We start from the raw sequence: 25456 nt of genomic DNA on the forward strand, positions 1-25456 counted from the left end.
TTCAAAACAAGAACAACTGTGCCAAAACAAGCACTGAATTGTTCTTCCTTTTTAAGTATTCCCAGGGTTACATTCAAGCAATCTTTAGGGACTTATAATTAACAAGTTTACACTCTACGCTCCACCTAATACTCATGTGAAATTATAAGAGCTCATTAGGATCAAAAAAGAAAACCACAAGGGCAAATAATCTCATGTGACCCAAAACAATCCAACAATAAACTGGTGAAAAGTTATGCAAAATTGTACATTTTGTGTACTTTGGCAAAGAGAGAGACAGAGGGTTAAAAGCAACACGCACACACACACACACACACACACACACACACACACACACACACACACACACACACACACACACACACACACACACACACACACAACTACTAGACCACTGACCAAATTTGGCTCCTTTTCCTGAAAGCGAAAATTAACATCAAAGCATATTCAAATCAGCTGTCTTTTGATTTTACACACCTGTTCTTACAATCTTTTGTTCTCGTCTCATAATATACCCGCCGCCCCACTACAGGTAATAGGCTCATTGTCCTGTTTAAACAGAGGCTTTATCTAAGAACTTTGATGCAGCACATGTTTTCCCTCTAAACTTAACCAAGTAGTTTTTATAATAAAGAAGTACAACCCTGTTCCCAAAACGCTGAGATGCTTTGTAAATAAAAGCAGTATGCAAAAAAAAATCTCTCTATATATAAAAATATATATAAAGCTTATAAGCATTTTCTTTTAGCAACAGATAATTAATGTTTACCAGCTCATAATAACAAGTGACTTCATGAATAGCCTCTTTCATAAATCAGATTTAATGAATTACTTATGGCTTCCTGCTTAAAGTGATTCCCACTAGCCTTCTGAACCTAGATAACATTCCCAGATTGAGAAATGAGAAATAGTTAAAAAAAACCAAAAAACGTTGAAATCCATGTTCCTGTCCGCTGTCGGTGTCCTGTAACTGCTCACAATAGCATAAACAAGGAAATCAACAGTTATTTCAGCTACGCAGCATATTTATGTTGCTCACCTGTGACATACAACTCTCTACAACTCACACACACACACACACACACACACACACACACACACACACACACACACACACACACACACACACACACACACACACACAAGTTACTGAAGCAAATAATAATAATAATAATGCATTTTATTTATAGGCGCCTTTAAGACCCTCAAGGTGATCTTACAATAGCACAAGAACAATAGCAACAATACAATATAATAAAACACTGTAACCATTTTATTTTACACATTTGAGTCTAATTTGTGCAAATGATTCCTTGTCAACTGTAGAAACTCAACCTGCTGACTAAAAGCTAGTTTGTGAGGTAATTATTGTTCATGCAAGCATATAGTTTTATTTATTTATTTCACCAGAGAATAGTTTTATCTTTTTTGTTTTATTGTTATTATCTCCATTATTATTATTTTTAGAGAGAAAGAAACCAAACAAGCTTTCGAGATGACCAAAAACACGGGGGGACCTTTGCCTCTGTCTGTCATGGACAACACCACCACACAGACGGCTTCATATACTGTATGCTGAGAATGGGCATTAATGGCCTTTTCAACCTACCTGTAGTTGTGACGGTCTGAGGATTTTGTATTGTTTTGTGTTTTGAATACTTGTCGAATTTCATTAGGTTCTGGATCCTGTTTTGACTTCATGGTTATTCCAGTTATTATTAGTTTGACTTTTTGTTATTGAGTTTTGCTTTCGGTATTCATTTTATTAATATTCTTCTAGCCCCGAGTTTTTGTTTTATTTATAGTATTGCTTTCTGATTCTTGTATCGACTTAATTGTTATTCTAGTCTTCCCGTCAGACTCCCATCATCTCACTCTTTTGCTTTCTCCTGTCTTTGTCATCATGTTAGTTTTAGTGGTCATGAGACTGGAGTTAATATTTGTCTTTTGGTTGTTCCCCTTTCTCGCGCCTTGTTTCAGTTTTTACTTTGTGTCTCATTTCCCTCCTGCTTCCTATCCCCAATCAGTCCCTGTGTATAGTCCTTGGTGTCTACACATCAATCTCAAGCTCTTCCTGTCAGTTGGTACTGTTCTTTTTTAAAGTTTTTGCCAAATTAAAGGCTACTATTTGTTCCCTTTGTGTGCCGTGTGCCCTGCAATATGTCCTCTCATCACACTCCATAAAGATCATTGTCATGTGATAATCGTTTAAGTATGTATAATTAGTTTTAGCCATTATTTTTGTCATTATTCTTATATATTGTAATATCATTAAGAGCCCAACTGCAGACAAATAAGCAGTGTCTAGAAGTCCTGTGTACAAAACATACTATAATAAATACAAATATAATTAACGAACATGGCTTGATGCCATGATTCTTGTTCAATAAATTACTAAGAAAACAAACAAAAGCTAGCCAGCGTCATTCACATTGTTAGTCTAGCAAAGCACAATTGAGGTGTGATCAAAACACTTGGAGAACAGGTCTATAAAAATCAGAAACCTTATGTTTTGAATTTATCCAGCTCATGTTTAGGTATTTTTCACAGTATTCAGACAGGTTCCAGCACAGCTGCTATTTTCTTTCCTTTTTTTCCTTTTCGACTGCTTTCTGAAAGCCCCAGTTTTCAACACATTCCAAGCCCTGAGGCAGCGCTAAAGGTGAGGAGCAACAGCAAAGAGAATGCTCGTCAATTTTCTCAACCTCAACAGCGCGCTACAGAAATGAAGCGTTTTACTGTACAGCCCTGAGGTTTCTCAGGAAGAACACACACACACACACACACACACACACACACACACACACACACACACACACACACACACACACACACACACACACACCTAACCATCCTAGACCACTGACCAATCTTGGCTCCCAACAACTCCTTTTCCTGAAAATGAAAATGACCTTCAAAGCATATTCAAATAAGCTACCATTTGATTTTACAGACCTGTTCTGAGAACCTGTTGTTGTAGCCTTGTAATATAGTCACTGCCCCACTACAGGCAATAGGCTCATTGTCCTGTTCAGGTCCTGTAACAGCTTTGATGCAGCACATTATCTCCCTCTAAACTTATCCGAGTAGTTTTTATAATAAAGAAGTACAACCTGTTCCCAAAAACACTGAGATGCTTTGTAAATAAATATAGCATGCAAAAAATTTGCAAATATTTTAAACGCTATATTAAATATGCAACACACATAACTGATAAGACAACATGTCAAATAAAGAAAATATTTTTCCCATGTAGTGCTTTACATATATTTGTTGTATTTTGAATAATGCACAAATATTTTACGTGAATGACAGATGGGGACTGAAAGTAGGCCAGTTTAGGACCCAGACTCTTTGACTACATAGACATGCTGTTGGAACATGTACAGAATGTGGTTTGTTGTTGTCCTGCTGAAAAGAAGGGAGGGTCTGCCTGAAAAATAAGCGGTCTAGTTTTCTCCAAAGGCGGCATATTTTTTTTTTTTTAAATCATTGATTGTAGGTTGACAGATGTCTGTTTACCCAAGCCATGTGAACCCAGTGCACCCTCATATTAACACAGATGCTAGGTTCTAAAAAAGCACCGATAATAAGTGAGATGCATTGTATGAATACCTTCTGAGCAATCGAAGGATGACACGCACGTGTGCATGCAACTGCTACCAAAGACCTCCTTGCTGGAGGAAAATGTTGATTTTAAGCCTTCCATACAGATATGTTTCCTGATTCTCTGAACCCTTTAATGTGTACACTAGATGATACAGTATCTTAATTCTTTATCATTTTACTTTGAGAAACATTATTCTTAAACTATTAAATGTCTTGCCCATGCAGTCATTTGCAGAATTCTAGCCATTTCCATGTCTTTAATTCACTTTGTTCTTGTTATATATCACGTGATAAAGAATTCAAGTATCATTAAATCAGGTGATAATTGCCTGCTGAACCTACTAGTAATCTCATTTAGGTTTTAAATAGCACCGATTCACAATAGCTGCCTGAAAGGACTTTACATTACAGCCTGACCAGTATGGAAAATTATCATTTTCTTTCAAATACTATCAGATAATATTATCCAATAATGTTTGACATTTTAAGGTAAAAATCCTGCAGTATTAGTGGGATGGGACTGGTATAGGTAATCACTTGGTAATAGTGCGGAGGAAAACACCCCTTTAACAGGAAAAGACCACAGATCCAGGCTCAACGATTGTCGTCGTCCCCCCCCAACTGCAGCAGCTGGGTGGTGACAGGAAAGAGAAGAGAGAAAAATGATTACAGTTGGTAACATCTGAAGCAGGTGACTTTGCTGTACAGTTTAGGACATCCACACGCTCTTGCAAACTTTTCTACCACGCCATGTCATTCTCCGTACCACCTCTCACCTCTGCTTTAGGACGATAACTCTTCTTGTCTGGCTACCTTCTCCTTCGCTGTTGTAACAGATGAGTGAGTTTATTTCACCCACCTCTAACGTCATGCGCATGCACACACACACACACACACACACACACACACACAAGGCTATCATTTTTCAGTTTGTCCCATTATATACAGTGTGTGCTCTCTATAATATTAAGCAAAGTTACTGTCTAAGGTTGACTGCTCATCCTTAGACGAGCTTGGAGCAGAATGAATTTCCCCTGCTATCAGTGCCCTCAATAAGGTCGAGGTGAATAACTATAGAGGCTTGTGATGAAAGTTTGGCCGGCAGGATTTACTCTGGCTTCACTCCCTGCCCCTACAGATTTTTATTAGGAGAGGTTCATGTTGACAGGAACTGTCTCTTCTTACTGGCTGTGATCCAGATATGAAGTGGAAAATGCCTGGGTAAGCAGGTTTTTCAAGATCATTGCATTTGAACTGGTGGGAACATATTTTTTTTTCTGACATCAAGTGTTATAACATATGTATGTAATGAAGTTCTTCCACCCATTTTTAGTTCACTTTCTCTAACACATTAATATGGTAATTATTGTATTTTACATTTTATCTACATTCAATCTTAATTTGTGTTTGCTGTGATTAAAAAAACACTGGGAAAAAAAAGGGCTTTTAACATTCTTAGAATATTTCTTGAATGATATATCATTACACTGTGACGAACTTCAGGGAAATGTACGCAGCACAGAACGTGGTGTGTGTCCATTTACTTGATAAAGTAACAGCTGCTGACACGCGCCTGACGGAATGTACTGCCTATGTCGCACTATTTACTACTGACCCAAGAAGTGTTTTAAATACAATTCATAGCTTCCATTTCACATCCTGTGCTCCCTCAGTTATGGCGTACTACTGCATACTTCTTCCCCACTGGACACTAACCATGAGCCCATAGGGCCAAAAACGTAAACACAAAGACATTAGAAACATTTGTTAGCCAGAGCTGCTCACCAGCATCACACCATATCCATGGCTGCAGCACCATATTAGGGTTCAAACTGACAAGCATCTTTGTCTCACGAGTTGGGGAATGCTTATGGGAATACTGTTGTGTCAGAGGGATAATCACACAGTTTAGTCGTGACGAGGCCTGGCAAGACTGACTGTGACTTTACACTTTGGAACACTACGTAGTACGACATTTGCTTTCCTGTCTTTGTTTTTGGTTCTTTTGTACTGTTTAAAAGCTGTGAATTCTCCAGACATGTGCTTTCAAGCAGGTTGTTCAGCCTGCCAGTCACACAATAGAGTCACAAAGAAGTGCATGGTAACCAAGGTTATTATCGTTAACGAAAACTAACGAAATAACGAAAACTAGAAGTGAAAAAACATTTTCGTTAACGGAAATAAAAATGAAAACAAAAAAAGGAAAACTAACAAAAACTGTAATGAGTGTTCACAAAACTAACTAAAATTAACTGAATTTATAGCAAAAATATGTTTAGTTTTCGTTGACGTGTGCGTGTCATACAATAGTCAAGGGTAAAAAAGAAGTTTCGTTTCCAGATTTTGTTCTTGCTGTGTCTCATTATGCCAGCAGGTGGCAGTACGTTAGTCGAGTCGTCTGTGTCGCTGCTCCGTCCACGCGCAGAATCATGTCAGGAAAAGTCGGGAGAAAGCGCCAGAGTCCAATTTGGGATTACTTTGAATATGACTGTGTTTTGGATAAAGCAAGTGTCTTGTAGTGGAAAGAGACAAATTATGAGGGACATTTCTAAAGGGAAAAAAATCCCACAAACCTTAAAGTGCACTTGAAAAGCTCACACGAGAAGGCTAACCTAGCTTACCTGGAGAAGGTAAGGGAGCACGCCCAACCCTCATCCCCAGAAACAGAAGCTAACACCAGGCAAGGCAGCGTGATGTATCCCGAGACAACAGGACTGGGATATCTACATAACTGTGTGAGTCAATTGCCTTAACACCCGGTGCTGCAAGAGTTAATAGTCTCATTGGGGCCAAGATATACATTTTATAGTTGCCTGGTATCAATGGTTGTTCATCCGCCTTTATTTATTTGTTGTCTGTCTCTGCGTGTTAGCCCTGCGACAGACAGGCGACCTGTGCAGGGTGCAGGGTATGGTAGCTGGAATAGCAACATACCCAAGGATAAGCAGAAGAGAATGACTGATATGATGAAACTGGGATTTTGTTACACTTTATTGCAAACACAACTAAAACTATAACTGAAACTAATCAAAACTAAACTGAAACTAAGGATTTTCAAAAAAATAAAAACTAAACTAAACTAGCAAACAACTGGTAAAAACTAATTAAAACTAATATAAAATTGAAAATCTGAAGTCAAAACGAAATAAAAATAAAAACTAATGAAAATTTCAAAACTATTAAAACCCTGATGGTAACTGGTGACTGTCAGTTCAGCGTACACCACAACCACTCTGCCACTTACCTTAAGAACTGCAGCATAGCCAGTAAAAGAGACACTTTAAAGTTAGCAACAAAGAGGCAGTTGCTTACAGAATACAGCACAGTCAAATTGATTGCTTGGAAACAAGTAACAGATAATTGAGCCATTAGGGAAGCAAGAAAGAAACAGAGAAAGAAAAAGACAGGAAGTCAGGCACATTTTAAAAGGTAATCTTTCACCGCATCCCTTTTGGCCTGTGTTAATGTGCCAGCTACTATCAGCAACAGGAAAAACATTAATCAAACTTGAAACAAGAGCCTGACACTTGAAATTAAGTAGCACAACACTCCCTGCTTACTTAAGGCAGTTAACATATTTTATATGTGACCACCCATTCCCTCAGTTAAAAAAACAATCCTGACCCTCTGTAAACCATAGACAGAATGTATTTTTCATCAAAGAAAACCACAAGCAGATGTATGCAGTTTGTAGCCAAGTCTGTTCAAAGGAGCTGCTCATGCATATTATTCACGAGTGCAGTGTTGATGTAGTCCTTTGTTGGACTCTAACACACACGATATCAGGAGCCTACTCATTGTCATTTGCAGTTTAAATGAAATAAAAGTAAATAAGAAAACATTAGATATAAAGCAGTCAGCACAAAAAAGTGATTGCTTATTGATTGAACGCAGTCAAAGACAAATCTTAAATGATCATTTAAGGTACGTGAAGTAGGAAAAAAAAGATGGGGAGTGGGGCAGAAGGAGGGATAGTTTAATATCTACTCACAGAAGAGCACCAAGCTCTCTGAAAGCTTCTAGCATGCGCTGAGGGAGTGTATTAGCACATATTCATTTGCATTGTTTATCCCAACCTACGGGTTGTACTTCTATGGTTTATGTGTTTCTGAGTGCTCATAAACCATAAATGTTATCAGACTAACCTTTGCATCAATAATATCAGCTCTGTCCTAATAACATCTTAAAAATTACTCACAGTAAAATTTGTTTGAATGAAACTTAAAAGTCCAACCAGCACTATGATATTCTAAATAATTCATTACTATGTATTAGCCCAAATTTAGCTTTCTATGTTGCTTAAAACATCATTTCATTAGTTTAATTATTAATTTCTGAACACTGAAAATTCTTTTTGTATGAAACTAAATAAACACAAATACAAGGTATTCCATATATTGTGTATACTCAATATGGAAAGCTTCCATTTGTATGAATAATTTCTGGCATTTTATTTTAATTAAAAATTGTATGCCAATAAAGATAGATGAATTTAAATACCATCGATGATGGATCTCACAATAGGTGGATAACTAGAAGCAGAATACTGGATGTATGCTGACAATGCCGTTTCCTCTCCTTATACTTGCAGCAGTTGCTTAGGGTTTGCTCAAACTATGCAAATGTGTAATCAACAGGAATCGTCTCTGAAATGATGTTCATGATGTGCAGTAAAGTAAATATGCTAGACTGGAAATTCTGTTTGCATGCAGATTATATTGAAATAGCCATTTTTAGAGCCTATGGTACTCCACTACAACACAAATGTGCTTACAGTAAAACAAACATGAAAATGCTTCAGGCAGCCTGTAATGATACATTCGGGATCTTGCTTCCAAGATGGACAAATGCAAGCTAAAACTCTGTAACCAGGAAGGTTCTTGGCTTCCACGCTGACCTGAAGAATTTTATGTATAAATGTATGTATCAATTAATTGAGTCTGTGGCCATAGTGGCCTAACTGTACAAACTTTAAGTGCCCAAAAAAATCCTCCTGCTTCTGAAAAGTTTGAATCAATTGCACATTAGTGTTCTATTCAATGATTACAGCATTTGAGTGTTCTCATATGGTTTTTTTTTTTATTGTATTTCTTTTTTAAATATTGAGCTGGACTATTAGGTCTAAAATAAACACAGTTACACCCTTAATGCAATAAGCTTAACAAGACACCACATTTCACCAACATATTTCACTTTATTCAAAGCACAAGACTTACCATGTTGGACTTACAGTGGCTTGCAAAAGTATTCGGCCCCCTTGAACTTTCCCACATTTTGTCACATTACAACCACATGCATGAATCAATTTTATTGAAATTCCACGTGAAAGACCAATACAAAGTGGTGTACACTTGAGAAGTGGAACAAAAATCATACATGATTCCAAACATTTTTTACAAATAAATAACTGCAAAGTGGGGTGTGCGTAATTATTCAGCCCCCTTTGGTCTGAGTGCAGTCAGTTGCCCATAGACATTGCCTGATGAGTGCTAATGACTAAATAGAGTGCACCTGTGTGTTATCTAATGTCAGTACAAATACAGCTGCTCTGTGACGGCCTCAGAGGTTGTTTAAGAGAATATTGGGAGCAACAACACCATGAAGTCCAAAGAACACACCAGACAGGTCAGGGATAAAGTTATTGATAAATTTAAACCAGGCTTAGGCTACAAAAAGATTTCCCAAGCCTTGAACATCCCACGGACACTGTTCAAGCGATCATTCAGAAATGGAAGGAGTATGGCACAACTGTAAACCTACCAAGACAAGGCCGTCCACCTAAACTCAAAGGCCGAACAAGGAGAGCGCTGATCAGAAATGCAGCCAAGAGGCCCATGGTGACTCTGGATGAGCTGCAGAGATCTACAGCTCAGGTGGGGGAATCTGTCCATAGGACAACTATTAGTCGTGCACTGCACAAAGTTGGCCTTTATGGAAGAGTGGCAAGAAGAAAGCCATTGTTAACAGAAAACCATAAGGAGTCCTGTTTGCAGTTTGCCACAAGCCATGTGGGGGACACAGCAAATATGTGGAAGAAGGTGCTCTGGTCAGATGAGACAGAAAATGGAACTTTTTGGCCAAAATGCAAAACGCTATGTGTGGCGGAAAACTAACACTGCACATCACTCTGAACACACCATCCCCACTGTCAAATATGGTGGTGGTAGCATCATGCTCTGGGGGTGCTTCTCTTCAGCAGGGACAGGGAAGCTGGTCAGAGCTGATGGGAAGATGGATGGAGCCAAATACAGGGCAATCTTGGAAGAAAACCTCTTGGAGTCTGCACAAGGCTTGAGACTGGGGCGGAGGTTCACCTTCCAGCAGGACAACGACCCTAAACATAAAGCCAGGGCAACAATGGAATGGTTTAAAACAAAACATATCCATGTGTTAGAATGGCCCAGTCAAAGTCCAGATCTAAATCCAATCCAGAATCTGTGGCAAGATCTGAAAGCTGCTGTTCACAAACTCTGACATCTAATCTGACTGAGCTGGAGCTGTTTTGCAAAGAAGAATGGGCAAGAATTTCAGTCTCTAGATGTGCAAAGCTGGTAGAGACATACCCTAAAAGACTGGCAGCTGTAATTGCAGCAAAAGGTGGTTCTACAAAGTATTGACCCAGGGGGCTGAATAATTACGCACACCCCACTTTTCAGTTATTTATTTGTAAAAAATGTTTGGAATCATGTCTGATTTTCGTTCCACTTCTCAAGTGTACACCACTTTGTATTGGTCTTTCACGTGGAATTCCAATAAAATTTATTCATGTTTGTGGCTGTAATGTGACAAAATGTGGAAAAGTTCAAGGGGGCCGAATACTTTTGCAAGCCACTGTATAACAACTATGTGATATTAATAGTTACAAATAATAAATAGTAATAAGTGAATAATTGGTGATGTCACTGCTGCTGTGCTACCTGCTTAAATGTGTGAAACTCTATGTTTCACACAGTTTGATCTCCTGTTTACATTTTGTCAAACTAGGGTTAGGTTATATACACTTGTGAGTCTCATTAATAACCTCTTACAGATTTGTGCCCATCTGGCAAAACAGTCCATAAGCTGTATTTTTTACATTCTCCACTGGTTATGAAAAAGTGTTGGTGCTGAAAGAGGGTAAAGGCCTGACGTTAACAAAAAAAAAGAAAGAAAAAAAAGAACCCAAAACAGTTTTGATTTTTTTTTTCTGCTTGTGATCCTTCTCTCTATTTGTTGTGAGATTTCTCTGGACATAGTGAGAACGTGAGAATAAAGGTTAATGTGCATGTCACACACCAGAAGGTCGAGAGTTAGCAACCCCACTGACAGAAATCCACAGGGATAACATTTCACTGAGCTCTCATAGACTGCCAACTTTTTCTTGGACTGGCCTTGTTCTTCTTTCCTTCTTTAAATTGTCACACCTAAAGCATGCAATCAGCTGTGACCTTATTGTCCAGTAGTTTGGTCCAGTGATTGGTCTGAATCATGAGCGCAGCCACAAGCGCTTACTAAAACTGCTATGTCCATTGCTGGTGCTATGTTAATTCTGCAAGAACGGAGGTATTTATATCTTGTAATGTAGCGATATAGAAATGATACACTGATCATTTTGTGGCTCACTGGAGATCAAAACAAAAAAATGTATTTGACACGGTTATGAAGAAAAACATTTATGGGATAAACATAGATAATTTTTGGTAATGACAGAATTACCAAACATAAAATATTTTTGAAAAGATGTGTTTTATTATATTTACTTTGGCCTTTAAACAGAGTGAAACACATCTTTCAAGGTCATGTTTGCTTTTTTAACCTTAGGTCAGGTGGATCTAGTTTTTCAGAGGGGGGCAAACTTTAATTTGAGATGTGCCTATGAGTCCACAAACATCCACACGCTCTCAAATACACACAGACGAACACACTCACACAGACACACATGCTAGCAGGTCTCTTGGGAGAAAGGGAACTGCAGACATAGCGGTGCCTCGGTCACTGTAGTCACCAGGGTGCCAGGGGACATATCGATCTATCAAAGACAATGTTTTCACATAGTCACACCCTGTATGCAATATATCCCTGACACGATTAACATATCTGAGAAAATAGTCTTCCTGTCCCAAAACAGACTCTTTCTTTCCAGAGTTTTCCCTCAATGCTACTTTCTTTTTCCTCTGACTCAACATGGTGGGTCTCTATGGGAAAACTGCATTCTTATCTAGCTTTTAAGGATCAAAGTCTGTAAAGCTTGATTGCGGATATTACCATGGCAGGACTTATTTGAGGGGCTTGGCACATAAGTTGGCACAATATTAATCTTGCAGACTCATGTATGCGTGCATCCCAGTGACTCGATTTCAGGAGACGTCTAAAACCCTGAAATAAGAAGCATCTGTCGGGTTAGCCCGGATTCTGATATGGCATTCGTCCAGGACCCTCCACAAAGCAGAAAAGGCCACAGTGTAGATGTTCTGTCTGCATGGAGAGTTTAACCTGTAACCCTAAAAATGAATATTCCTTAAAGTGTGCAGAAATTTTATCAAGGTTCAAAGCTAGTCGCCATTTTTTCATCGTTCTTAGTACACCTATAGAAACTGTAGTATGTGATATTACTGAAAGTGGCTCATTTTACTGTTTTGCATGATGTAAAAAAAACCTGTTCATTTCTTATTTAAAATAGGAAATCAGTGCCCACTGTTCTCTACTCACCATGAAAGGCACAATCCCATCTCCAGAGCAAAATCCTTTTCTATGAAACTGCATTCCTAACTATGATGACTACTCTTAAGGTTTTTAATCTTCATTCTGCAAATGAACATATTTTATTCTTGAAAGAAACATGAAAAATGCTCTCCACTCCAGCTTAGTGCCAAATAGCGAGACGTTTTTATGGCTCTATATATTTCTTCTATCCTCCTCCCTTGGATTTCTGGAATAGAATTAGGTGCTCTGTATAATGTATGATTATTTGGAGCACTAGGCAGACACGCTGTTTAAAAAGGAAAGTGGAAAGATTTTAATTGTATCCCGATGTCCTTCCTGTCCATCATTCCAGATCACGTTTTGATAGTTTTCCCATACTAAAATAGACTTAACTGCAGTTAGGCCTTCGGGTCTGACGTATCCTTTACATGTGCACTTTAATGTGTATAAAGGAAATGCACATGAGGACATTACGTGCAACATGTAAATAATTTATTTCCATACAAATGTTACATCACATATATACATATTTTTGTAATAAATATCACAAGACACCACATATTGTAACAGCCTCCGATACCTTAACAAACAGTGACAAGAACTTGTGCGAAGTTAGCTTGCAAACATTTAGTAAACATTTAGTTAGCTGAGTGACAGCTTATTCACCCTGGCCACGAGAGGAAAAAAAAAGAAAAAAGTATTTCACATACTTTTTTATATGACGGCTTAAGCAATATTTAACATTTGTAAAAATTCACATTTACACATGTCAATTTCTCTGAATGGTTCACACTGAACAGCATCTGTGCTGAGATGCTACAGTCTTTATTTTGAACTGTGAACAAGAAGAACTTCCACAAAAATATTATGGTACAGTTGAATAGGCAAAACTGTTTAAAGTTCATGAACTGCAATGTCTATTTGGTTATTCGAAACCTCTACAAATACTTCCTGAAAATAAATGAAAGTCCTATACAGTGCTGCTTTTAGGATGGTGAATGGTTTAATTAAAATCATGACTAAGTTGTTCTCGTGGGCAAAACTGACTTTTATTCAATCTGAACAACTGTGGTTCTGTTAGAAAAGTACTGGTTTTACCCCACCAAGACTTGTATCATATTTAACCTGGTACTCCAAGATATTGATTGTATTTCTTTGCCGTACAAAAAAATATATGTGTGAAATGTGCATGTCACTTTGTAACATAACCTCTAAGACTTCTCTGTAACCCGGAATCTGTTTTAAAAATATATTTCTTTCTGTGTGTACCCACACTAAAATCGCTTATCTGCTGCGAGACACTGGTGGGAGAACTAAATGTGGACTGCAAGCATCTGTAGGCAAGGTATGTGGTTAGAAACCATCAGCTGTGCTTTGCTTGGAATGTTATACTGTCAGCTATTCATTCAGGACTCATTGCACATAACAGTGTGGTGTCCTCCAGCAACAATGGGAGGTGAAGCTATGCATTGCATCCCTTATTATACAGCCTTATTGATGAAACAGTAACCATGGTGCAAGGAGAGGCCACTGCCAGGAGAGAGCAGTGTGGATATATAGTTCACAATCTACAGCACTTGGGCTCAAACTGATCACTTTTAAAGGAAATGGCACAGAAGTCCACAAACACCTCACTACAAATGTGAAGCTGGCATGCAAGAGATCATTTGTGCATTACTCCTAAAATTACACGTGTTTAAGCTGCAGACCTTTTAAACCAGCAGAGACTCAGCTATTTGCATCTTAATAAAAGCAACAAAGAAAATGGTCTAGAGGCTTTGACCGTTTTGTGCTTTGCGTAGACTGTACAGTGAAAATGTTGGGAAAATGCAGACCAACATGTCTTATGACACCCAACCCCTGCATTTACTTTGCTGTAAATCTGTTAAAAAGAAAAACAGATAATGAGCTTGACATCCTGGAAAGCTTGTTTTTTCACATGGCAAACAGTGACGTTTGAGGATACCATATTTACGTCTATTCCTAAGGTCTGCAGCAGCAGCAGCGCTGATCGGACGTAGCAATACAGTACATGGAGATTCCTCTGAGAGAACAAAGTTCACAGTTTTTACGGCATCAGCAGACCTGCACCGGCAATGCTACATGCACTTTAACACAGGTCACTAACACCGATTTAGACTTGCAGAGAATCCCTGGTCCCCCTTCTGCCACATTTAGCATGCTGATCAAGACATACTAGAGACTGCCAAACTGACTGGGGAAAGGGGTTCTGTCTGTAGGCACACCTTCATTACTTCTCTTAAGACTAATGATCTTGCACACCGTTTACTGTAAGTCATAAAAAAAATCTGTTCCCATGAGTCTGTGATCTCATGTTAAATTGCCCCTTCGGATTTTATTCTAACTTGCATTGTTTATTAGAGAATTAATGTCGGAAACTGGAACAGCTAAGGCACTGTTCTATGGACTCCTGAGTGTCTTATCCAAAGGTTTTCTGATTTTCAACTGAATTTACAACAGTGGAGGAACCTGTGAGAGAGCCGTGACAGCGCTACTCAGGGCTGTTTTCTTTTTCTTCCTCTCATCTATCTTTATTAGCCTGAATATTCACCACCGCCACATCTTGGGTGTGGAACTTTGTTATCGCTTGGCTATTTTGATACACTGTTTATTATTACGTGTGGTTTGTACCCTTGTGCCATGACTAAGGAAATGGCTTCTCTGGTTTCAGTAAACAGTGTACATGCTGAAACAGAGCAACCACAGATTTTAATAAATAAATAGGGCTTGTGCAACAAAGGGGGCTACTGTAACTGTTGCATAGAAGGAAAAGGAAAGATGAATAGCTTTTCTTACATTTACATAATGGCCATAATGTACCGAGTGACGACCACTTAACAGAATGCAAGAAGTGACGGGTTCTGACTGTGCAATAGCAAACTTTAAAATGTGCACTTTTGAATTTATGTTAATAACAGCTGCAAGCTTCAAAGGTCAACACTCAGGATTAACCGCATTATCTGTAATGGCATCCACTTTGCACTGAAAGATTACGTACATATATCTTTTGACCTGACAGGGGAATCTGGCTTAGACAACATATACAGGCATGCAAGTTTTGACCAGCCTCACTTTGACCTAGGTTTCATCAGTAACTCGTAGATTACTGTGAACCTTCATATCTCTAGCGCTATCTGCCCGCAATGGAAACTCAAATGCAAGAGACTGTAAAACACTATAGGAGGGAACAGGGCCTCGTAACATTGCTGAGGAGTGAGACAGAATAACTGAGACAGGTTTTGCCACACCTGCTTTTGATCATTTTTCAGATTTGGACAATTGTTAAAGAAAAAAAGAGCAAAGTAAAGGATGCCAGATTATAATCTCGGTCAATTTGGAATGTGTTTCTTGAAGCAAAGCATCGAAGAGGTATTACGTTTAACCATTCACCTTCAATCGTTCTCTGATTACTTTGCTCTTTGTGCCAAATTGGCACGTTCGGATGAAATTTACAACCTCCGATTGCTTCTCCTTTGAAATTCTGAAACATTTTATGCTAATAAAAACTGTGGGATCTTTCTCCAGCTCAAAGATAAACAACATGGCTACAAATTCAGTTGAAGCCAGACAATTAGCAGTCATACAATCCACAGGCCATTTAGTAGAGTAACTAAACTGCTGAGATGCTGCCCTACTTTAACTCCTGCGGACAGTGACTTAATGTGACAGATGGTCAGCTAAGATGCAAATATTGAAAAGGTATGATGAGGTAGATGTGAAAATTAAAAAAAAAAAAAAAAATGCAACGAACGCACACAAAAGGGAAATGTGAGAGTTTTGTGTCACTGTGTTTGAAGAGGAAAAGTGACACTTTACTCAGCTAAACAGCTGAGTTATGGTTTCTTTAAAGTCTCCAGAGACTCTGTCAGTCATTTTTGACTGGCCTTACCTTCATCAGTCATTTGAAAAAAAAGTTTACAATAGAAATGTAAACATATCTGGATTTCCTTGTTGACAGAAGTCTCAGTGCTTCAAGTTTATAGGACAGTCGTTATACTCGTTACAGTCATTATGTCTTTGCTGCAATTCCCGTTGGGGTCCACTGCTCTGTCCACAACACTGCAGACCCCTGCTCCTTTCCCCAGAAACCCTTCAGTGGGGTCACTCTCTTCTGAGTTACCTTTACTCCTCCCCTGCTGCTCACTCTGCCAGCTGTGCCTGCTATAGATGTATCCATTCACAGGTCCAGGGTTGCTGAGGCGGTTCCTCTTCATGCACAGGATTTCCTTGAATGCATACCAGAATTCAGGGCTCCGACAGTAAATAAGTGGGTTGAAGGCAGAGTTTGCGTAACCTATCCAGTTAAGTACCATAAAGGTGATCGGGCTGTTCACAGCCCATATAGCCTCCACCACGTTTAGCACGAAGAAGGGCAGCCAGCACAGAGTAAAGGTCCCCATGATGATGCCCAGAGTCTTCAGAGCTTTGTGTTCCCGAAGGCAAAACTTCGCCTTTTTAAGGCCACGCCCATTATTGGCCTCCAGAGAATTACTGTTGCTGATGTCGCTGTTATGAAAACGTCCAACGCTTTTGTCAATCTTTTTTAGTTGGCGCCTTGCCTCCTGGAAAACTCGACTGTAGACAAAAATCATGATGACCAAAGGGATGTAGAAGGAGATGATAGAGGAAGTGATGGCATATGCCTGGTTGGTGTGGAATTCGCAGCAGTCGGTTTGGTTCATACAGTTTTTAGCGTCATCAGTATCAGCGGTCCACCACTTCATGTGGATGGGCAGATAAGATATCAGTGCAGCAATCACCCAGACCAGCACCACCACAATGCGAGCTTTGCATTTGGTCAACATTGACTGGTAGCGGAAGGGAGAAGTAATGGCCAAATAACGGTCTATGGCGATGACACACAGGGTCTCAATGCTTGCAGTCACGCAGAGCACATCAGTGGCAGTCCAGAAGTCACACCAGAAATTACCAAAGTACCACGTACTAGAGATAATTTTACAGGCACCGAAAGGAATCACAATCAGACCCATGACCAGATCGGCACAGGCAAGCGATGTGATGAAACAGTTGGTGACATTCTGGAGACGCTGAAAGCGGGCAATTGCCGTTATGACCAGGATGTTGCCAAAGACAATAATCAAAACTAATAAGGACATGACCATGCCCAGCAGGATCATTACAGGGGCACTGAAACCTTCATCAGTAACAGTTGAATTTGATGACGAGTTCATCGCAGTCATATTGGTGTACTCTGAGGTGGTTGTACTTCCCATCTGAAGAGAACACACATGAACAAAACACACGCACACACACACACACACACACACACACACACACACACACACAAACAAAAGGAGTGAATTTTACAAATTACATTTTGTTTTTTTTTTTAAATTCTGCCTAATTACAACAAAAGAAAATGAAAAAAAATGCATGGACATAAATCTAGCACTAACAAAAAAGAAAAAGGAGACCAAAGCTTACTGCACAAAAACCACATACATAAACAGTATATCAAGTTGGCTTCAAGCAAGCTTTAAAACATGCTAAACAAGCCAGACAAAAGCAGAAGTACAAACCTCCACAGGTAGCAGTCGTGTTTCCTGGCTCCCATACAAAGTAAAATGTCACTGTTTAGATAGTTCCCACAAAGCAGTGAGTATCACATGTCCCAGCTACTTTCTGCTTTACTTGATCTGCGTGTGTCTCACTCACTCAGTCCCTCAGCTGAGCAGTGTTTCTTCTAATGTGTCTCCCAGGCTATTTGTCAGAGCCCTTATAGCATGCAGTGATGACATCATGGTCAGTGCTGAGCCAATCAGACAGCCAGCCTGCGGAGGGTGCTGAAAGCTCTCAAGAGTTTGAACACGCTGTCCCTACAGTGGTGTTTGCAGGGCTGCATGAGACAAAAACTGCAAACAAAGTAAAGGACTCCTAAGATTGATCTATTTTTATGGTGTGAAATTAGTTTTAGAAGAATTACATTGTGTTTAAAATTAGACTCTACTTAAAGTTAGGCAGTGCAAAACTATTTGGAGGTGGGGGGAGGGGGGTAATGGGTAATAGCTGCTTTACAGATCTTACTCATTGCTCATATTTCATATTAAAAACAGGCTCAGCTTTCTGCTTTACCTTTGTTTGTTTTAATGTCAAAATAATGTTTTAAAACTGTGTATATTTTTTCTGACATATTTTACTCGTTGAACTTAAATACTGCCCGCATTCTTAAATGAATATTACAGCCCGTTTAGTTTTCGTAACCACAGACTAAACACACTTAGATTTACATAATGCTACAAGTACAGATGTCTAAAAGTCAAACTAGGGAAGAGTCCCTCATAATTTTAGTCTAGGACTGCACCACTAGCGTGGCCAGTTTGACAGGGACAAGCTGTCACGCTATGCCTTATCAAGATACAAAAATGTTTTCAGGATACAGGACAAATTTGCATTTATATATTGAAAGTAGCTCTGTGCAAATCATAAAAAAAACTGGCAGGTTTGTTTTTTGTTTTTTTTTTAATATATGTATCTTAAATACTATTTCAATTTTGATGCAGAGAAATTTGTTATCTGTGTTTCAGCCAAACTGTGGCCGATGAGAAAGCTACAGAGCACCTAAACCACAGTATGTTTTTGGGGGGTTTGTTACCTGGTTGTGCAACAACTGAGTAAGCAGGATGTTTTACCACAATTACTTTCAGTATGTATAGCTTTTTTCTTCTTCTTTTTTTTATATCTTTGAGCATGGAAATTATTTTATATTTGTTTATGTGTTTGTTTTTTATGAACAGCAAGTTTAGTTCTTATTTAAATAATTCCCAAAACATTCCCATGTTCTGATCAAGTTGATCCCACGTTTTAGTTAATTAGCAGCCAGATGCAATTTGTTCCCATGTTTTTGTAAATTTACATTATATTACACAAGTTAAAAGGCAAACAGTGAAATCTCCTGAGCTAGATAGTAGTGTCTATGTAAAAGACACTTGAATATACTAATACAGGTAAGTCTGTTTTTCATCTACAACAATTTGGAATTGGTTCTTTTGTTGGATGTCCCCTTCGTTCTACATGCATACTTGAAAAGCCTAAAATAGAGGGAAACACACCTTCCTGCCCTTTCATGTATATACATGGACAGCCTGAGGCAGGGAAAGTAGTAAAAGCAGCAAACATGATAACAGGGATTACACTGTAAACACAGACTTCACTTGCTTGTTTCAGCTAACATAGGAAGACTCTGAAAAGTGTGCTAGCAGGTGTAACAGATGTAAAAATGAACAAAAAAACAAAGCATAACAAAAAAGAAAGCAGTAGTTTTCAAGTGGTTGAGCCATACGAATGGAATTGTGTCTTCAACCTACACTGGTTAGTCTCCACACTGAAGCAGCTGACAGTCGAAGTGAATGACACTGATCATTAAAATGCAATGTTGTGCTAGGGCCTGGCATTTATGTTAATCTGACACTTGCTACCAAAGGTTACCACTATATTACAATACCACTTGTCAAAATCAGTGACCAGTAGCATGACAGCATGCCAGGCCACACTGCAAAAACTGCTTAGGAACACGTGCAGCTTAAGAACCTTCTCTGAGAGCCCCACGCAATGACCCTGCTCAACAGTGGACTTCTTGTTTACATTTTGTGGTAGATAAGTAAAATAGCTAACAAAGATTTATTAAAGATGATTTAACGGTAGAATCAGTTTTCACCAATAGTGACAAATTGCAAACTTGATTGTAGACTGCAATAGCACGTGATAGCACTAATGTATTAGATAGTGACTGAATTTTGGTCAACGTCCAGTCTGAGTGCTTTCCAAATGGCTTCTGCTGCTTCTGCTTCAGCTTGCTGATGCTGCGAATCCTGATGATGGTGATCGACACAGAAAGCATTAGAGTAAATGAAGTGTGACAATTGACAGCCCGCTCGTACTCATGAGACCGAGAGGAAGTAGTAATGGTAGACAAGGTAAAACGGCTTAAATACCACATATGAGCTTTGCCAATGGCATTCTCAAGTCTAACCACCGGGAGATCAGTGATGAGTGAAGTGATTTTGATGACAGTACTGTGGAATGGAGTTATGTGTGGAACACACTGTTAACCAGGCTCAGATGACTGTACATTATGATGAAAATTAGGCTGCTCCATTATCAGCAGCACAGCAGTGGAAATGAGCAATAGCTTGTGCTTTTGTCATTTTTGAGCTACTGGTCTGACATTTCAAATCCCAGGTCGAGGTAAGTGTGTCTCAGTTCTCTGTGGGTGCTTTCAAGTGTGTACAGGTCCACACTAAGCTTACAAAGGGAAGTGATGATAGTTTCCAGAGCTCTGATCTTCAAAGAATGCAGACGCCAAAGGCACTGTACTTCCTCTGTGCACTTCGAAGGGAGCTTTGACAAATGCCTATATGACTGATGACGCAAGAGCAAATCCAACCACTCAATCCATATGCGCAAATCCAATTTTCAGCATTTACACAGACATCTCAGTACTTATTTATACAAATATGATTTTCTATGTCCCACTTTTTAAACAAAAACGGTTCAGAGACATGCTGCATACTACTTGTAACCATGTAACTAATTTGAACGTTGTTGCTCCAGTTCCAGGCAAAATGTCAGTAACTAGCTACTGGGTAAATTACCCTAAAATGTTCCATAGGCACTCATGGGAAGACTTACATTGATTTGGTGACCTTTTGTCTTGTTCCATATGTTGTTTATATGACAACTTCTCTTGGCAGATTTCCATGAAAACCAGTAGTCATATTCCCAAAATTCATTTAGATGTTTTAATGACCTTTTAATCTATTTCCTTTTACTACTGTGAGGATGAAACTTCCACATGTGCCCCAAAAAGAGGAAAAACGTAAACATGCATTGCTCTGAAATCAAAAGTCCACTCCTTGGGCTTTCCTACTGCATCAGCAGATAAAAATAGTGCCATGAAATACCCCCAGCTCATTTTACTCATTTGATTTTAGTAATCCCCACAGTCTTATCTCTTGCACAACATGCATGACAAACCCACCATGCTTAGCCTGGTGATAAGTCAGTATATTATCAGCACCTTCCAACAGTTAGATTGTAAGTCATAATGTACAGCATAGACATCAAATGCTTTTTTTCTCCTTCATGTATTACTTTGAAGAGCTTTTCTATTTTGCTTTTAATGCAGAAAACAGATTTTTAAATAATATCAAGAAAGCTTTTTATTGGATGATCAGTTTTAGCGTTGTCTGTTAATGCTGGATTTAGACCTTGAGCTTGTTTGTAATTGTAGGCCTATGTGGACAACTAAGTGAAACACAGTACATATTAAACTTCCCATTGATTTAGTTTAAATATGCAGTACAATAACCTACACTAATTGTAAATGAAATTTCTGTTCTGGGTTCTGTTTTGGAAAGCTTGTTCCAGTGTTGGATTAATCACAACTGGTTTCCTCAGTCTGTGACATCTGTTTTCCTGTATCCTGTCACTCCCAGGCAGAACCGGTTCACATTTGGATAACCCTTTAACTATCTTGGGTCCTGTCTGCACTTAGATGTTGTGCACTGCTCTATTTAGTCAAACACTGTCACATTAAAAGTGTCTTATCTCTTTACCATCTCCTCTACAATTCCTACTTCTCTTTATAGAAGTTGTGATCCTGACCTGATGGCCCAACAAGTTACTCAGCGCCCCCCCAACCCCCAACCCCCACTATATTTTTCCTGCAATATTCCAGCAACAATACATGGAGCTATAATTCATTTAGGGAAAGGTTTCTGGAACAAACTAGGAAATGAGAGGACCTATATTCTCATTATACATTGTACATCATACGTTCTATACATGGCAAAATTAAAACAGACTAAATACTAAACAGACCACTTAATTGCTTTTAATTTATTTTAACTGAAAATGAAGTGAAAATATGAAAAAATGTGTTTTTACAAAGTGTTAGTAAGTAATAACAGAACACTGTAACAAAAAAAATAGGTGTTACAAGAAAAACCCCACATCTAGTCCCAAGAAAAGTAAAAGTATCCAAATTTGTATTTACTCAAGTACAATTAGTATTGTACTTGAGTAAATACACCCTTCACTTATTACTCGTGTCTAATCTATTCAATCTTTCTCTCATTCACGGAATCATTGGTCAGTCAATCATATCCTTAATCACTGAAACAAAGAATTCCCACTTGGGATTAATTGGAAGCATGGAACACTAATTGTCTCTCTGCTAAAGGGCCCTAGGGATCTGCGGGTGAGTTCCACCCAAGAAATGTGTGTATGAGCATCAAAGACCAAAACCTCCATGCAGTGTGCGCCACCATGCAAATATAGTGCCAGTTCTCATTGGTAATGGAAAACAGCCAAGCTGTTTTGCATGTGGTTCAGAGAAACAGTCTTGGTGCACAATTATTTAATAATTGCTTACTTAGTTTTGGTATAATAAAGATAGATGGAGTTCACCATGCACAAAAGACAAAAATGTTCTGGTGGGTTCTAATCAATGCAACACCTGTTATAATGTCACATTTTACTGTGTGTACAGAATTTTAAAACCCGCAAAATGTGTGAGAATTCAGTTTGTTTCACCTGCACCTGCATTTTACTGTCACAATTTGACACTTTCCGGCGTCCCACTTGAATTCTAATGCTAATATCTAAGGGTAAGGTAAACTAGAGACGGGAAGTCTTTCTTCACCTGGCAGAGAAATTGCCAGTCTCACGGGAGTCACTTTTTTCTCTGCCTCATTGATTGCAAACATACAAAGAGAAGGGCAAATTAGACTCTTGTTTGAGGAGGTTAAAGGCTAAATACTGTGATGACCTAGTGACCTATCGGTTTACTGAAACATGCTGTTAGAAAAAAAGGCAGTCTGCAGTAAGACACAACAGGATTAATAGCATAAATTAGGTAGTTAAGGTTAAGCCAAATTATTACCTTTACGTAAAACTTTGGGAAGAATAGGATTGGGAACTTTAATCCAACTTTCCTTAGAAAGCAAAAGTGATTCTACCTTTAACTACTAAATACGTAATATTAATACATATTTTTTTTTAAATCAGTATTTATTTATTTATAAAGATAATCAGTTTTCAGCTAGTTTAATATATATATATATATATATATATATATATTCTAAGATCATGGTGCCATTTGAGTCATGAAACCTAATAGAAACATAAATAATTTAACAGTGGCATTTTTTCCCAATTATTTTGACAGATATGGATTGGAGGCATCTGAGGCCCAATCATGCGGTTTCCAGTAATATTATTATTATGGTGGCCCAGAGAGGTCAAATGCACTCCACTTTAAGAAAAAAACCTGCAAACAGAAAAATCTCGCAGAACAAAGCACACAAAACACAAGGAAGTTGAACATCTAAAGAAAATATATATAAAAAAACAAAATTATAATAAAGTGTTTTTTGGGAGACCGTAACGTGACCAGCTGCGGAACAGTAAATGGCTGATAGCAAACATGTATCTACAGTGGTATATGGATCATGTGATTAAAACACACATAACCTTGCATCTTTTTCTGCCTCAAAACACCAACGAATCTTTATTTTAAGCATGTCTCAGTGCAGGCCTTTGCATGTTTTGGTTTCTGCCACTTCTGCAGCATTTCCGCCACGTTACTGTGTCCCGAGAAACACTTCTGTTGTGTTTTCTGAGATTTTTTTTCTACTTTGATTGTGTTGTATTAAACTTCAGCTGTGTTTTGTGTTGTTTTGCAGAGTTTTTCTACTCTATTTACTAGTTTTCCTAAATGCAGTTCCACCGCAATATTAGCTACCTGTGTGAATTTTTAATCCCAAGTATTCACACCTAAGTTTTTAGTCCCTAGCTTGTTGTTTTCTTTCATGTATTTTCTCTTTTATGCACTGTATTCTTTGCTCTTCTAATATATTGTTGTATGAAATAATGGACTAATCATTTCTTGTCCTCTTGGAATGTTTCAGAACAATTTGTGTTCATTTGCTTTACTAATTTAAGAACTTTTATATTTCTAACAGTGTATAAATTTGCTAACTGAGACTAGTGGGAATAGGGCTGACCCATGGAATCACAGTCCTTTTGTTCTTCCAATGTCCACAGTGATTAATGTGAATAAACAGGCTGGAGGCAAATTTCTTTCTCTTTGCCACTTAAGGAAGCAACTTTTCTGTACCACCTTCAAACGTCTCTCACAGTGATTAATTGTAGAAAACAGTCAACCTTTAACTCTTTCCATACCAAGTGAGAAAGAGATGTGGGCTACTGAAATACCTCTTGTTTTGTTTCTCACTGTAAATCTGGCAGATCTCCCACTTATATAAATAGCTGTAGCCTGGTTTGCCATGATTTGTGAGAATATTGACAAGATGTGTCTACTAAGAAAGACTTAAGGGAGAGACGTATGGGGACAAAGCATACCAACAGTGATATTATCTTTATATCCTGGGGAAAAAACTAATAAAGAGAAAGACTTTCCATTCCTTTGCAGTCTGTAAACGACAAACTGTTGAATTATGGAATCACATAACACAAACTCAATAATGTATCACCCATTTATCACTCTGTTAGAATGTACCACCCATCTGTCCGACTCTGGCGCACACACATACAAACACACAGACATGCAAAGGCCTGTATTGATATTTTTGGTAGCGTATGAGGTATGGTATGAGTTAAGATGCCACCATCAAGCAGCCCCTCCCCCTGACACTCTACTGTTTACAGCCTCAGATTCTCAGATTATTAAAACTGGATGCCAGCTGGCCACAACAATGCCAGGCAAAGTGACAACTGAGAAAGCCACATTCAAATTGAAGTCGTGCGATTTCATAACTTATCTGCACATGACCCACCATCATCTTCTGATGCCACTTCTGTCTGTGTGTGTGCCTGTCTTTCTGTGTCATGCAGTAGGAAACATTAGACTGCGTTTGTGCTTTTGGCTGGTAATATGAAAACCTGTGTGAGCCTACACTCTAAAAACTAAAACTGACATTTACTTAAAATATTTGAGGCAACACTTTTACACTTAAAAATATTGAGTAGATTGGAAACCAGTCAAATCTGTTCAATATACTTGATCAATTGAATAACTAAAGCTTAAACATATTAAGTTGAAATTAATAATTGTAGTTGTTACACAAACATTAAAAAATTGAGTAAATAACACTGACATACT

At 38.5% G+C, this 25456-nt stretch overlaps 1 protein-coding gene across 1 annotated transcript; it reads right to left on the minus strand.

The window, feature by feature from the left end:
* Window positions 1–12817: 12817 nt before the first annotated feature.
* adrb2a (adrenoceptor beta 2, surface a) lies at window positions 12818–17995 on the minus strand. The gene is made up of 2 exons (XM_063484126.1): window positions 17853–17995; window positions 12818–17546 (listed from the first exon to the last, which is right to left on the minus strand). Exon 2 carries the CDS (start codon window positions 17544–17546, stop codon window positions 16290–16292), a length of 1257 nt encoding a protein of 418 aa, XP_063340196.1. The 5' UTR covers window positions 17853–17995; the 3' UTR covers window positions 12818–16289.
* Between the last annotated feature and the right edge of the window lie 7461 nt (window positions 17996–25456).

This window comes from Pelmatolapia mariae, linkage group LG2 (genome assembly GCF_036321145.2).
Source record: "Pelmatolapia mariae isolate MD_Pm_ZW linkage group LG2, Pm_UMD_F_2, whole genome shotgun sequence".
NCBI classification, from domain to species: domain Eukaryota; kingdom Metazoa; phylum Chordata; class Actinopteri; order Cichliformes; family Cichlidae; genus Pelmatolapia; species Pelmatolapia mariae.